The 14,486-nt window shown below is 40.4% G+C and overlaps 1 protein-coding gene across 2 annotated transcripts in view; it reads right to left on the bottom strand.

Moving 5' to 3' along the window:
• Nucleotides 1-14,486, bottom strand: part of GFM2 (GTP dependent ribosome recycling factor mitochondrial 2) — a 26,108-nt gene extending 11,622 nt beyond the window's left edge. Inside the window, exons 1-10 of one of the 2 annotated variants that reach the window (XM_081945108.1) lie at nt 14,177-14,486; nt 13,815-13,902; nt 12,792-12,837; nt 12,515-12,612; nt 11,512-11,637; nt 9,719-9,807; nt 4,883-4,971; nt 4,460-4,520; nt 3,092-3,277; nt 588-668 (exon numbers count right to left, since the gene is read on the bottom strand). In XM_081945108.1, coding sequence (XP_081801234.1) covers nt 588-668; nt 3,092-3,277; nt 4,460-4,520; nt 4,883-4,971; nt 9,719-9,807; nt 11,512-11,637; nt 12,515-12,612; nt 12,792-12,837; nt 13,815-13,902; nt 14,177-14,221 — 909 coding nt within the window. In that variant the 5' untranslated portion in view covers nt 14,222-14,486. Of the gene's footprint in view, nt 1-587; nt 669-3,091; nt 3,278-4,459; nt 4,521-4,882; nt 4,972-9,718; nt 9,808-11,511; nt 11,638-12,514; nt 12,613-12,791; nt 12,838-13,797; nt 13,903-14,176 lie in introns of those variants that run through there. The other variant, XM_081945109.1, reaches the window with a different exon arrangement.

Here is a 14,486-nt window from a genome sequence, read left to right as displayed (position 1 = left end):
CTAAGAAATAAAATAAAAATAAATCTTTGTCATATTGCAAATCCAAGCTTTCTGTGAACCATTTTGTGTTGTTTGAATTTATTTTTTTTAACAAGACTGAAATACTGACAACTGGTCAATTTGAAAGGAGAGTGGATAGTATGTTTTATCTTTTATAATAATTCTAAAATATTTGCTACATTTCATATACTAGCTAGTTTAAAATAGCTTAATATGTTCCTCATGTTGTGGTGACCCCCAACCATAAAATTGGCAAATCTTGGTTCCTAAGACCATCGAAAATATGTGTAATATTTCAGGTAATTTGATCCAGAAAGGTGGCTTAAGCATTTAATTGATACAGAAAATCTAATTTAGATTTCCTTTTGCCATAGCATAGTCTGCAATCCAATCTGTTCCAATTCCCTATTATTTCTCCCTAATCATTATGTTTACCTCAAACTTGAGCAATATTATTCAAAGAAAGTATTTTATTTTAATCAATGACACATTCTATTGGAAAAAAGATCAGTGGCTTCTTTTTTCAACACAAGTATATTTTCATATACAAAATCCAGTTTACATGATGAATGAGTCAAGGCACAGACCTCATCAGCTGGTAATGAATCAAAACTTTCACTGAATTCTCCAAGGACCAATTCAGCGAATTCATCATCCAGGTCTGCAACCTTTAAAAGATAATGCATTTCCAGATGGTTAACATTTCACATTATTTATGTTAGGTCTGCTAGCTTATTAATGAAATAAAGATATAAAGGTCATGTTATTTAATCTAACAATATGAAAATATGAATTCCCTTAATTGCTAGCCTAAAAGTATATTCCTTATATAAGCTTGTGCAGTTACAAATGTCTTACACCAGAGGTCAGCAACAATGCACCTAAAGCAGTGGTACTCAACCTTTTAATACAGTTCCTCATGTTGTGGTGACCCCCCCAACCATAAAATTGGCAAATCTTGGTTCCTAAGACCATCGAAAATATGTGTTTTCCGATGGTCTTAGGCGACCTGTGAAAGGGTCATCCCGACCCACAGGTTGAGAACCACTGACCTAAAGAGACATGGGGATCTATTGTGCCGCGAAGATGCCCATGGCAACCAAAATTGATTCAATTAAAATAAAGTGACCAAAACAATAACATATCTCAGGATAAATTTCACAAGGCGCCAGGGGGCATTTTTTATTGGAGGCCTCGCTGTCTTAGTCTGATATGGGCTAAAAAGGATGTGAACGGAAAAAGTGGAATTCACTGCGGCTGCTCTGAAAATGGTACCTGCTTCTAGGAGAAAGCCATGCATCCTGGGGATGTCAGGGGTTGGAGCAGTCTGCTCTTCTTCCCCAACACAATCTCCAGTTTCCAGATCTGCAGAAGGTGAGTGATGGTGGTGAGGGAGTGAAGAGGATGTAAGGTCCAACACAGAGGTGGTATTCTGCAGATTCAGACCAGTTTGCCTGAACCGGTAGTGGAAATCGCGGTAGTGTAAATCGCTAACCCTAACCTGCCTTGGCTCTATGCTATCCTATTTAGGCCCTTTTTTTTAGCCAAAGCACATGTGCGGAAGGCTGAGCGCATGCGCAGACACACACACGCTCACATTTGCGAATGTGAGTAGGTAAGTAAATACCTAATCCAATGGAGTAGGAAAGAGCCCCAAGGGAGAGGGGGCGGTCTATAAATATGAATAATAAATAAATAAAATAAAATAAATCAGTCCCAAGGCCAGTGAGGACTCAGTAGGGTAAGAAAGAGTCCAAGGCCTGCAAGGACCCTGAGGGGCGGGAAGCCTCTGGAGGCAGAGGAGGCTTGAGATGCCCGGAGCAGAAGGCCCAAGTCTGCACTAGGCCTCTCAGGGCCTGTCCGACCCGAGGCACCCCATGCTCCGCTTCATGACCACCTCTGGCAGAGCAGGGATGGGGATTGTTAAGCAAGGCAATCGCGTGGCTGCCTTGCTTAACCACCATTACAACTTTAAACCATAATGGGCAGGCACATTACAGTCATGTCAAGGACTACTAAAGCAGCATGTATTGTATTAATCAAAGCTAATGTTTACATTGGATAATAATAAATAAAACATGTATATTATGGTGTATTATATTATAAGCAACTGTCAGGGACGTTGGGCAACTCACAATAGTTCATTGAGGTTAAAATAAGTGAAGAGTCAATATGGTACAAGAATTAATACTGGACTAGGACTAGGGGAATTGGTACTGAAACTTCTTCAGTCATTAAATATAGCATTCGTCTAGTTCAGTGGTTCCCAACCTGGGGGGGCAATTTGATTTTTAATGGGGGCAATTTGAATCTTGTTTAAACCAAGTTAATGGCTTTTTAGGCTTCCTCTGAGTAAGTAGAGTTCACTTTTTGAGTAAAGTAAGAATCACCAAGAGGTGTAGGGGGGGGGGGCCTCAGGATTTTAAAGATGCTTAAATGGGGCATGGCCAAAAAAAGGTTGGGAACCACTGGTCTAGTTCAGGGGTGTCCAAACTTGGGAACTTTAAGACTTGTGGACTTCAACTCCCAGAATTCTGGGAGTTGAAGTCCACAAGTCTTAAAGTTCCCAAGTTTGGACACCCCTGGTCTAGTTGAACAAGGATGAAAGGATCCTGTTATGCCATTTAGAGAAACATGTGCTAATTCAATGTTAATTTGCATCAAAGGTATTGCAAATGCTTGCCACCATCATAGGAGCAATTACGAATTTAACAATAGACATCCCAGAACTCTCTGATCAAAAATGAGAAAGCAGCACTATTTCTGTTATTTGATTGCAGCAAATATATGTAGTTCTCAATGTATAGCTTCCACCAACTACCCATATTTATTTACACAAGCAGCTGTACATCGGACACTGTACAGCAAGTTCAAATAAACTTAGCCTATCATCTCTGGCTTGTATTTCATTATTTCCGGGTCAGCTTTCCTGACTTATTTACTCTCCAAATATGTGCACCAATTCCCCCAATTCTCTAATCAGCAAGGCTTTTGCTGAGAATTTTGGGAACTAAAGTCCACACATTTGAAATGTATTCATACTTTTAAATTTAATTCTCATGTGTCTTATATATTTACTTTAAAACTTTACTTGTTCTATTAAGGTATGTCTTGCATCATTGGCATTTCTTAATAAGTTAAGATCTCCAGCTTCTTCTAAGGATTTCTGCTTAAAGGTCTTTCCATCATCCAATCCAGTGACAGCATTCCAGATAACTTGGTTCTTGGTCACCACATCAATGATTCCTCTAAAAGATTTTGCTTCTCCAATTGGCAACTGTACAAAAAACATATTAAAAACTACCAGGGTCAGTAAGGTAAGGCACAGTAGCACCAAAGTAACACTAAATATTATTTATAAAGTATCTGAAGTTAATAGACAACAATTAGGCCTCTTAAATCCATAAATTTTTATTTTGAAAGGGTATATGGTTCTCTGCAAAAACACTATTCCCAAAGGCAGGCACAGCAACAGAGAAGGAATGCTTCCTTGAATCTATAGACGACAATGTTGAACTTGAAAGGACCCAAAGTACATCAATTGCCTGATCTTAACAGACGGGCAGAAACCATGGAAGACAAGAGGTCCTTCAAATACAGAGACATGTCCACAGAATCATGCCACTACATTCTGGACCGACGGTAGCTTCAAATAGGTTTTAAGGGCAGCCCCATGTAAACCGAACTCTGGGATGAAAAGAGCTTGATTGTCTGTAGTGACCGTCAATCCAGGGAGGCAGACACAATTCTTTGAGCAGGAGCAGTCAGTCCAAGACAACCCCCACATTGCATATCTAAATGGGGAAGTACAACCCCATCCAAATGTCAGAGGTAATTCTCACATCTAAAGGACCCCAAAATCCACAGACATTCTATCTTGGCAGAAGCCCACGAAGACCCAGAGAATCTCCAGGCATTTGGACAGTATATTGATGGCATCACTCAGTTAGCACAGAGTTGAGATGTACAATTGGGTGTCACCCCACAAATTTCATAATCCAGCATTATGCAAATAGTATAATGTATGTATCGGGCTGAAATTCAGCAGGTTCTGACAGGTTCTGGAGAACCGGTAGTGGACATTTTGAGTAGTTCGGAGAACCAGTAAATACCAGCTCTAGTCAACCCCGAGTGGGGTGGGAATGGAGATTTTACAACACACACACACCTGTATAACAGTATAACAATATTTTTAAAAAGCAGTAATAGGTAGGTCTCATTTAGAATTGGAACTGGCAACTCTTTTAAGCCAAGTGGTCGCTAAATGAAACCATAATTGTACTTATGATTTTATTGAGCTTTCTTTTGCTTTATTGACCTCCAAAGGTCATAAACATTAGGATCAGTCGTGAAGTTACTTTTCCATCAGTGTAACTGCAAATAGTCATTAAACAAGGCAGTTGCAAAACTAGGACTACCTATATGTAATTAATAAATAATAATCACTTTCTAAAATTACCTGTAGAAGTAAAGGCTTCACTTTCAACTTTTGCTTGATACTCTCAACTGAATGGATGAAACTAAAGACAAAATATTACTGTTTTAGAGAGATCAGTTACATTTCTTTAACCATTAAATTATTCTCTTCTCCAAACTTCCAAAGTAATGCAACAGCTACAAAAAAAAAGAAATTATTATTTGGCCATAATGCTTGCACAAGATTTTCCCCAAAGGTGCTTTTTCCAAAAGTCATTTGGAATGTCTTGTTTTTCCCTTTGAAAATGTTTCACTTCTCATCCAAGAAGCTTTTTCAATTCACTTCAGAACTGAAATATTTTCGCTGATTAGTTATTAAGTTATAAAATTCAGTAATAGCCTATCACTCCACATTGTTGTAGTCCTTCTTTGTCGTCGTCCCCCCAAATACTAGTTATTTTGGTACCTTGCTCCATGTTTGTCCATCTTGTTTAAAAAGCAAATTCTGGGTATATGGTGTTTGTCTGCTTGCCTCCAAACCGTCAGAGACTGTGCCTAAGCAAAAATGTACAGCATTCATCATTTCTGTTCAGTGGCAGTCTTCAGTCCCTTAAAACATGTAAATATTTATTTCCATGATACACAAAGGGGGAAAAACCCCTGTTGTTACCCATGAAACTTGCAATAAGATGAATTTAACAGAAAACCTAAGTGCTAACATAAGGTAGGAAATATAGACTGCAGTAGATAAGTAGATGCAAAGCATTAAAAATGAATAACTGCAAAGTTAAAGAATCCCAGCTTTGAGAAAAGGCTGCAAAAGATTTTTTTTTAAGGAAACAGGGAATACAATACAAAACCTAAGTATAAATGAGACAGAAAGAAGGAATATTTTCCGTCATATTAGAAGTTAAGTCAGCAAAGATAAATTGTAACAAATCACGTCATTGGTATTACTAAACTAAAGCTTAGGAATTTCTAATCACTTTTTTAAAAAAATCCATGTCTTGTCAATAGCACTGCTTATCTAAATACAACATTCAGAAATGTATACTTTCCAAATACTGCAGAAAGATACAGATAGGTGATATCCTGCTCGCAAATTCCAAAAGGAGCTACCAAAATGATAGCTATTACTAGGCTTAAAAGGCTGTGATTAAAACCAGGAAAACATTTCTTCTGCTGTCACATAGAATAATGCCCTCTGAGATCTGAGTACAAATAACCCATTTTGTGAAGCTTACAGCACAATGGTCTGCAGAAATTGGAACTGCTTGGTCATGCTGATTATGTGTCATAATAGTTCCTAAAAGATACTGTTCTGTACAAGGGAAAGTTTTGTAAGTACTTGTTGAGGGTAGCAGGTGATGTAATGTGTATGTTGTTTCACCTAACCCTCTGCAGCTTCATGGTCTTTGTGCTTTTGTACATGTGCATCACCTTCCCCACAAAAAAACAAAAACCCAGGCTGAACGCCTGTTTTGACCTGGAGATAAATAGTTAAAAATAACATGAGTTTGTCTCTGTGAAAGCTGAATCTCTCGGTAAAAAGGGAATTACTTAGGATACTTGAAATTCCAGAGGTCTGGCCGCACTGTGTTTCTTCCTTATTTTTTAATATATTTTTGATTAAATTTCAAAACATGAATAAAAAGTAAACAAGCAAAAAAAAAAGGAATTGAAAAGAAAGACAAGTCAAACTGAAAGCAAGATACGGCTGCAATAAGAAAGAGCAAGTTTCTTGGAGACCTCTTCTGAACTTTGGGCTTGAAGTGGAAAAGAATGAAACTTTGATTTTGGGTTTTACCGATTAGATTGATAGATCTTTATAGAAATGGCTTGCTCGTATTATTATGAAAAAATAAAAACTTGTGACGATGTTAATGCTTTATTTTACTGCAACAGAGAGTGTCGTTTCTTTTTCTTCTTCTTTTCTTATCCTTGCTCACTTCTCTTCCCCCACTTCCTCCCCACTGTCTTCTTATTTATTTTTGTATTTTGTATCTTACTTTATTTTACAACTCGATAAAAATATTAAATAGGAAAAAAAGAAAGAGCAAAAGAAAAGAAAAACAGAATGGTCTCACTTTCTTCAGTAGATATAAAAATACATCTAATAGTAGTTAGATGTATTTTTATATCCACTGAAGAAAGTGAGACCATTATTAAGTTTAAACTAGTAGGTTTAAACTTAATAATAGTCTACAGCCGTGATGGCCAACCTATGGCACGCGTGGGAACTCGTGCCATCACCAGCTGTTCTACAGGTTTAAAAAGTAAGCTGCTTTTGGGGGCTTTTTTAGGCCTTCAGGACATTTTTCAGGCTGTTTTCAGGCTGTTTCAGCCGAAAAATGGCCTGAAAATGGCCCAAAAAACAGTAAAAAAACAGGCATGTGCGCCCCAGTCAACTGATCTTCGGGTTTCCGGTGCTCCAGCACTTGCACATGCATGCACATGTATCAGTGGTGGGTTTCAAATTTTTTTAGAACCTATTCCGTAGGTGTGGCCTATTTTGTGGGCGTGGCTTAGCGGTCATGTGACCGGGTGGGAGTGACCAACTTGTAAATGTGGTGAAACTCAATTAACAATGCTCTTGCTTTGGAACCAAAATTTTGGTCTCAATTGTGATCATAAGTTCTCTTCCTTTTTCTTTCTTTCTTTTTCTTTCTTCCTTCCTTCTTCCTTTCTTTCTTGTGTCTCTCTCTCCCTCTTTCTTTCTTTCCTTCCTTCCTTTCTTTCCTTCCTTTCTTTCCTTCCTTCCTTCCTTTCTTGTGTCTCTCTCTCCCTCTTCCTTTCTTCCTTCCTTCTTCTTTCTTTCTTGTGTCTCTCTCCCCCACTTACTTTCTTTCTTCATTCCTTCTTGTGCCTCTCTTTCCCTCTTTCTTTCTTTCCTTCCTTTCTCTTCCTGTCTTCCTTCCTTCTTTCTTTCTTTCTTTCTTTCTTTCGTCTCTCCCCCACTTATTTCCTCCCTCCTCCCTTCCTTCCCTCCATCCTTCTTGTGTCTCTCTCTCCAACGTTCTTTCTTTCTCTTTCCTTCTTTTTCTTTCTCTCTTTCTCTTTCTATCTTTGTCTCTCTCTCTCTTTCTCTCTCTCTCCCTTCCTTCCTTTCTCTCTTACTCTTTCTTTCTCACTCTCCCCCCCCCCCACACACACATACCTTCCAGTTGGCGAAAATTTCTGTTTTGCCAGCTGGGAGGCTGGCAAAGAAGCCTCGTTTTGCCTGCCGCCCGTGCCACTTCACTTGCTGCAACTCGGACAATGGGGAGGTGGGAGTAGCGCTGTCTGGGTTTGAGGAACGGATGTTCCTTCTGCTCAGCTTACGCACATGAAAGACCCCCGCAGTTCCACATCCACAGCTGATTCCTTCTTGGTCAAAAGGGCGCCTTTTCGGTCCCAGCTGGGCGTCTGGAAGAGAGTGGCCGAAGTGGCTTCTCTCTCCTCCTCCTGCAGCCGAAGGAAAAGCCCCGGGGAGACGGGCTCCGCACGCTGCAGCCCGGCAGAGCAGCGTGTGGAGCCCGTCTCCCTGGGGCTTTTCCTTCGGCTGGTAGGAGGAGGAGAGAGACGGACTCCGCGCGCTGCTCTGCAAGGCTGTCGCAGCCGATCCTCCACTGACCCCTAAAGAAGAAGCGGTGGTGGATCCTCTTCTTTAGGGGTCAGTAGAAGATCGGCTGCGACAGCCTTGCAGAGCAGCGCGTGGAGCCCGTCTCCCGGGGCTTTTCCTTCGGCTGGTAGGAGGAGGAGAGAGACGGACTTTGCGCGCTGCTCTGCAAGGCTGTCGCAGCCGATCCTCTGCTGACCCCTAAAGAAGAAGCGGTGGTGGATCCTCTTCTTTAGGGGTCAGCGGAAGATCGGCTGCGACAGCCTTGCAGAGCAGCGCGCGGAGTCCGTCTCTCTCCTCCTCCTACCAGCCAAAGGAAAAGCCCCGGGGAGACGGGCTCCACGCGCTGCTCTGCAAGGCTGTCGCAGCCGATCCTCCGCTGACCCCTAAAGAAGAGGATCCAAGCAGGGGTGGTGGTAGCTCCGAGCCTTCTCGCCTTCAGACAGAGCTGATTCTGCACCTTCTACGTTGTCCTGGGCATGCGCCCACCAGCTTGCCTGTCTTGTCTTACACAAGTTGGCCAGCTGAAGCCTCCCGCCTTTCCTGAGCAGATGGCAGCTGCAAGAGGCGCGAAGGGGAGGCAGGTGGGGTTTGCAACCCGAAGGCTGGCATTTCGTCTCTGCAGCGTGAACCAGCTTGGGTGCGACCGGAGAAGCTTCCTCAGTGGAGCTCCTGAAAGGGACGCAGGCTGCCACCGCTCCACTGAAGACATTTCTGAGAAGAGAAACTTCTCTGGTCGCGCCCGAGCTTGTGGAGCGCAGGCAAGCGCCGTCCCGTGAAAGGGACGGGGCAGGAAACTTACTTCCGGGTTCATTGGCCAACCGGATCGCGCGATCCGGTGCGATCCGGCAGAAACCCACCACTGACATGTATGTACATTCCGGTTTGGGCACTCGGTGCCGAAAAGGTTCGCCATCACTGGTCTACAGTAGTACTACAATCACATATAAATCTCATCATAAAGTCCCAAAATCAAGATTTCATTTCTTTCAGTTTCTCTCAAAAAGTCCAAAAGTAGCTCCCGAGCAGAAAATTGGTCAAAGTTTTTTCTTTAATCAAAGCTGCCAATTTCACCATTTCTGCCAATTATGTTGCCCTTCTTCCTTGAACTATGATTCCTTTCTGTTACTTAATGTGAATTTTTGGACACAGGCTCTGCCCAAACCATGTATTCAGCCATTCGGATGTTACTATTTGTGCGTATGATATTTAGGATGACGGGGAGGAATCAGGTAGGAACCAAAGATCGAGTAAACCAAATTGTTTATATTCACTGACTATATGTTGAGAGATAGTATAGCTGCCATGCTGACCTTGGAAGGGATAAATAAGGCTGTCATCAAAAACAATTCATTATGTTGTTGTTTACTTTGTGTTTACCTTTTCTTTTGTCTTCTCTTAAAATGTGATAGACCAAAGGTAAATAAGCTATAGCTCTATTTTTGCTCAGAGCTGCTAAGCTATATGCCAATGCTTTGCTAGAAGTTCAGTATACATTGTTTATTGTTTACACGCTTAATAACTTTATGTTATATCTTCAAAGTGATTTAAGTAAACCAGATTTCGGCCACAACATTTTTCCCTCCAATATATTTCTTGCAGAGATGCAAGCAAAGGGAGCCATTTGCTAATGGGAGTAAGTCTTAAGTTCTCATCCTTAAGCATCCCCAAGACATGAAGCAAAGCCACCAGAGTCATTTTTACCTCCACACCAGCTGAAGCATCAAAAACAGCCACTGCCCCATCCAACACCCGTAAGGAACGTTCCACCTCCACAGTAAAGTCCACATGACCTAAAGTCCACACGGGAAGGTAAAGTAATAGTATCTTTTATTACTGTAAAATTATTTAATAAAAAGTTTTTTTTTTAAAAAAAAGGCACATTATGTAAGGATCAGAGGTGGTATTCAGCCAGTTCAGACTGGCTCACCTGAACCAGTAGCGGAAATCGCAGGTGGGCCCGCCCATCCGCCTCGGCTCTATGCTTTCCCATTTAGGCACATTTTTGAGCCCAGGCGCATGTGCGGAAGGGGAAGCGAGCGGGCGCGCGGGGGACAAACCGGTAGTAACAAAATGTGAAACCCATTGCTGATAAGGATGCACATGACCCTTGGCCCTTGAGAGGTGGCTAGGCCCAAAAAAAGAATGGTCTGCTAAGCTGACTGCTCTCCTCCTAAATAATCATCCATACTGCTCATTGCCATCTGGAATCACTTTGGCATGACACTTCTAGTGAGCCTAATGCCTCTCTTTCTAAAAAGAGAGGAATGAGGAACACCCTGTGGCTGAGAAAGTGCCCAATTGCAGGAAGCGGGTGGTTGAAATCTCCCCGAAGTCAAAGAGAAATTGTCAAGTCACCCATATGTGCTCCATGTAATTGATTTTTCATGGGAAGCAAGAACTGTGTTTTTTGGGATGGAATTGAATTTTGATTATTTGAAGAGAGGGAATGGGGCACGGGTGTCAAACTCGCGGTGTTACGTTGCCATCACAAGACTTTTTGAGATTTTTTTTCCCCCTTTACAGAGCTGGGTTGGGCATGGCCTGCATGTGACACATCCAGCCCATGGGCTGCCAGTTTAACACACCTGGAATGGGGGGGGGGGGTATTTAAAGGGAAAACATGGATCTGCACTAGATATACTATGCAATGCTTATGCTGTTATTTCTAATACGTCCTACTGCACTTTTGCTGTTTAATAAAAAGCAATGAGGTTTCAGAGGTGGGTTTAGAGAAACAGGGGGGAAATAATGGAATGAAGAAATGGTTTTATTTTAAGAGATAGTGATAAATTCTTAATGTTGATTATACTTGCTGGCAATGAAGGAGGTAAAGGCTTTTTTTATTTCCTTTTTCTTTTCTTCCTCTTTTCCTTTTTAGCCCCTTTTACTTTTTTTAATGTATCTCTTTTTTGTAGCTGTATAAATTTTACCTGCATAATATAATCCCCAATAAAATAATTGAAAAAAATGAACTGGGACGGAAGCCAAATTAGAATTAAGACAGTGGATGGGGCAGAGGCCGTTATTAAAAAACATCTTTCCATCCCAGAGGACGAAGATAGCGGAGGTGGGGAAAAAGGCAGCAACCTACAAGATATGGAGGGGGAGGGGCACGGCGCCACCTGGGGGCAGGGAGGAGGGAGCAATATCGAAAAGGCTCAGGTCACAAAAATAAATATATCTGAAATATTATTGTAATTGTTGATATATTAGAAAGTGACAAAGAAAGAGATGATTGAACATATTGTTGATATAAAGTAAGAATTTTGTTTATGCTATCCTTTACATGTTATCTTTAAAATTGTAAAAGTGTGAGATTTGGGGGGATTTCTACTGCTAACATGGGAGCTACTAAAATTTTCTATGTACCCTATTACCCTTTCCCTATAAATGTTTTAAAACCAATAAAAACTTTTTACCCCCAAAAAAATGAAATCACTTTGCCATTCTTTTCTTAAGCTCTTTGTGCTCTTGACATGAGGCAGACATGGTACCTGGTGTATCTATCAGGTTGATTCGATGGCCTTTCCAGTCAAATGTGACAGCAGCAGATTGAATGGTAATGCCACGTTCCCGTTCCTGTGCCATGAAGTCTGTTACCGTATCACCATCATCAACATCTGTTTCATAGAAAGAGCATGCTTTTAATCAAATAACCTGAGCTCTTGGTAATACAATAAGCGTTATGGAATATAACACCTGGTGAACCAATTGATTACTTAGTTGAACAGGAAACGTATAATGTGGTCTTGATTTTTGAAAAGCAATGACATCAGCCTCACCACTACCAATCTCTTGGACTACCTGTCTCCTGGACTATCCCTTGCAAGAAATGTAGGGTGATAAGATACTCAACTATAAATAAATATTGAATACCACCCCCCAGTCCTTTTAATTGCTATGGTGCTGGGGGAGGGAGAGGAATGAAAAAAGTTGGTACAGCTGTAATGTTTCTCAATATCCTATATTTTGAAAGCATGAGGATTGCAAGTTAAAAAAACGCAAAGAGGGGAAGAAGACGGGGAAAGTAGACAGAAAGCCAAATTAAATTTTCATTTTCAAGTAACAAACAAAAATGAGTTCACAGATCATGCTAACTCATAAACGCTATTTGCTCAGGTCAGATGCTGATCTTAGCAAACCTCCAAGAAACAGTTTTGCATTATAGCTTTTTCTGTCTCATAGATTTCAAAGCCTATAAAGGGAGCTTGGCAAGTTCACAGAGATAGCACTTTGTCTTGGTGTTGATGGCTGTTTCCCCTCTTTAAAGAAAAGTTCAGTCTAAGGTATTAGGAAGGGGAGCTGTCCAGCTGAACCCTTGAAAGGGATAGCAAAGATGGCAATAAATTAAGGGCAATTATATCTAGTTTTTCTGAGATGTAGGATTTTGTTGAAAATGCCTAAGCACAAAGTTTAAATGTGAAGAAAATAAAATATATTTTAACTGCTATGAAAAATAATTATTGCACTTAATTTTTTTCTTATCTCACCACTAACCTCCAAGGGATCTTGTGTAACCAGAATAATAGAGCATTCTCTCTGTAGTTGTTGTTTTACCTGCATCTATATGGGCCATTATACCTATGTTGCGAATCCTGAAGAAAAAGACAAAAACATTTTCATTTAGCATCAAGTTATAATTTTATTAAATGTATTACAATATTCCACACAATATACAAAGAAACTTAAACATTTGTTGCCAAATGAGCTTTCCAGTCATAACCAAGGTAGTATTGCTACATTTTACATACTATATAAAAACCTTATTACTCACTTAGATATTGGTGGACTTAAAACAGAACGTAAAGATTTTACTTCACCTGTGAAATAGAAAAGTTGTTGACATTTACATTTGTAGTTATCTTAATAAATAGAAAGCATCATGTTTACAATAAACATGCAGGCTCCAATCAGAGATATTCTGCTATTGGAGGAAGTTCCTCTTTTTCCATTTCAAAAAAATAAACAACATTATCTATTCTAAAAATGCTATTTAATCTGGAATGTGGGAAAGAATGTCTAAATTCATTTTATCATAAAAATTATCAGCAATTAGACTTGATAATCCACTTAGCTATTTAGCAAAAAATATTCATTGTACAAATTCCAACATCTTCTTAAAAACTTCCAGTGTTGGAGCATTCACAACCTCTGGAGGCAAGTTGTTCCACTAATTAATTGTTCTGTCAGCCTAGGTTGCTTCTCTCCTTCATTAGTTTCCACCCATTGCTTCTTGTCCTACCCTCAGGTGCCTTGGAGAATAGCTTGACTCCCTCTTCTTTGTGGCATCCCCTGTGATATTGTAACACTGCTATCATGTCTCCCCTAGTCCTTCTTTTCATTAAACTAGACATACTCAGTTCCTATAACTGTTTTTCATATGTTTAGCCTCCAGTTCCATAAACATCTTTGTTGCTCTTCTCTGCACTCTTTCTAGATTTTTTTTACATCGTGGCGACCAAAACTGAATGCAGTATTCCAAGTGTGGCTAAAGCTTATGTAGTGGTATTTATTAACTACATACATAACTGGTGCTCCCAGAGGATTTATTCCCTATCAACAGTGCGTGTATAGAAATATTTTCACAGAATATCCGGAATTAACCTGAAAAATTAGGAACTTTTTATCTTTTTTGGCTGCAGAATTTCACTATAACAAAAAGAACTAATCATACGATACTGTCTGAGCGGAATGAAAGCGATATTCAAACTGGTACTACTATTTCTTTATCTTTGTAGCGCTGTACTAGAGAGTCAAAAGCAACATAGATTTAGAATTACCTTTGTCAAGAAATTACCTGCTGGATGACTGTAACTTCTTTGAAGATTCAAAAAGTCTTTGAAGCATTTCATAGTGATAATTCTTGCTTTTCTGCAAGGTGTACACTTCGAAGACAAAATACCCATCAAAACCGTCATTATCTTTGAAATGTTTTTTGTTAAAAGCATTAGCAGCATATTGCATGTGACTAAAAAAAACCTGCCAATTTATTCAAGATTATATGGTGGGTCTTTTGTGATACATTACTGCACACCCACACCCTGCAGTATCAGGAACCCCTATTTTATCCCTGCAATATTAATTGTTGATATTGTTTCAATCCCCTTTTTCTCCCATTTTCATACGCCTATTGGAAAAACCATGCCGTATAAAACGTACGCTTTGCAGTGGAGGCAAGATCATTTTTCTGGTGCTGCGTAGCATATTCACCGACCAGCCTAACCATGTAAATCGCCGCTACAGTAAAGGCTTATGGGGTCGACAGAGAGCGCTTCGTGCTATGGAAATCGATGCATTAAACAAACCATACGCGAACGCTATTGGTCGTCACCAGACGCCCTTTGAGAGCCAAGGCTCCTGCAGTCCTCCCGAGAAGCTTCCGCTCGACTCCCCACGTGGAAGGCATCACTTCCTTATCGGCGTCCCTGCTTCTTTTCCTTCCCCCTCCCTCCATGCCTTCCGGGAAAAA

This window comes from Natrix helvetica (assembly GCF_964273705.1).
Source record: "Natrix helvetica genome assembly, chromosome: 2".
NCBI lineage: Eukaryota > Metazoa > Chordata > Lepidosauria > Squamata > Natricidae > Natrix > Natrix helvetica.
The sequence above is the reverse complement of the archived record's forward strand: the minus strand, read 5'-3'. Positions and strand labels throughout refer to the sequence as shown.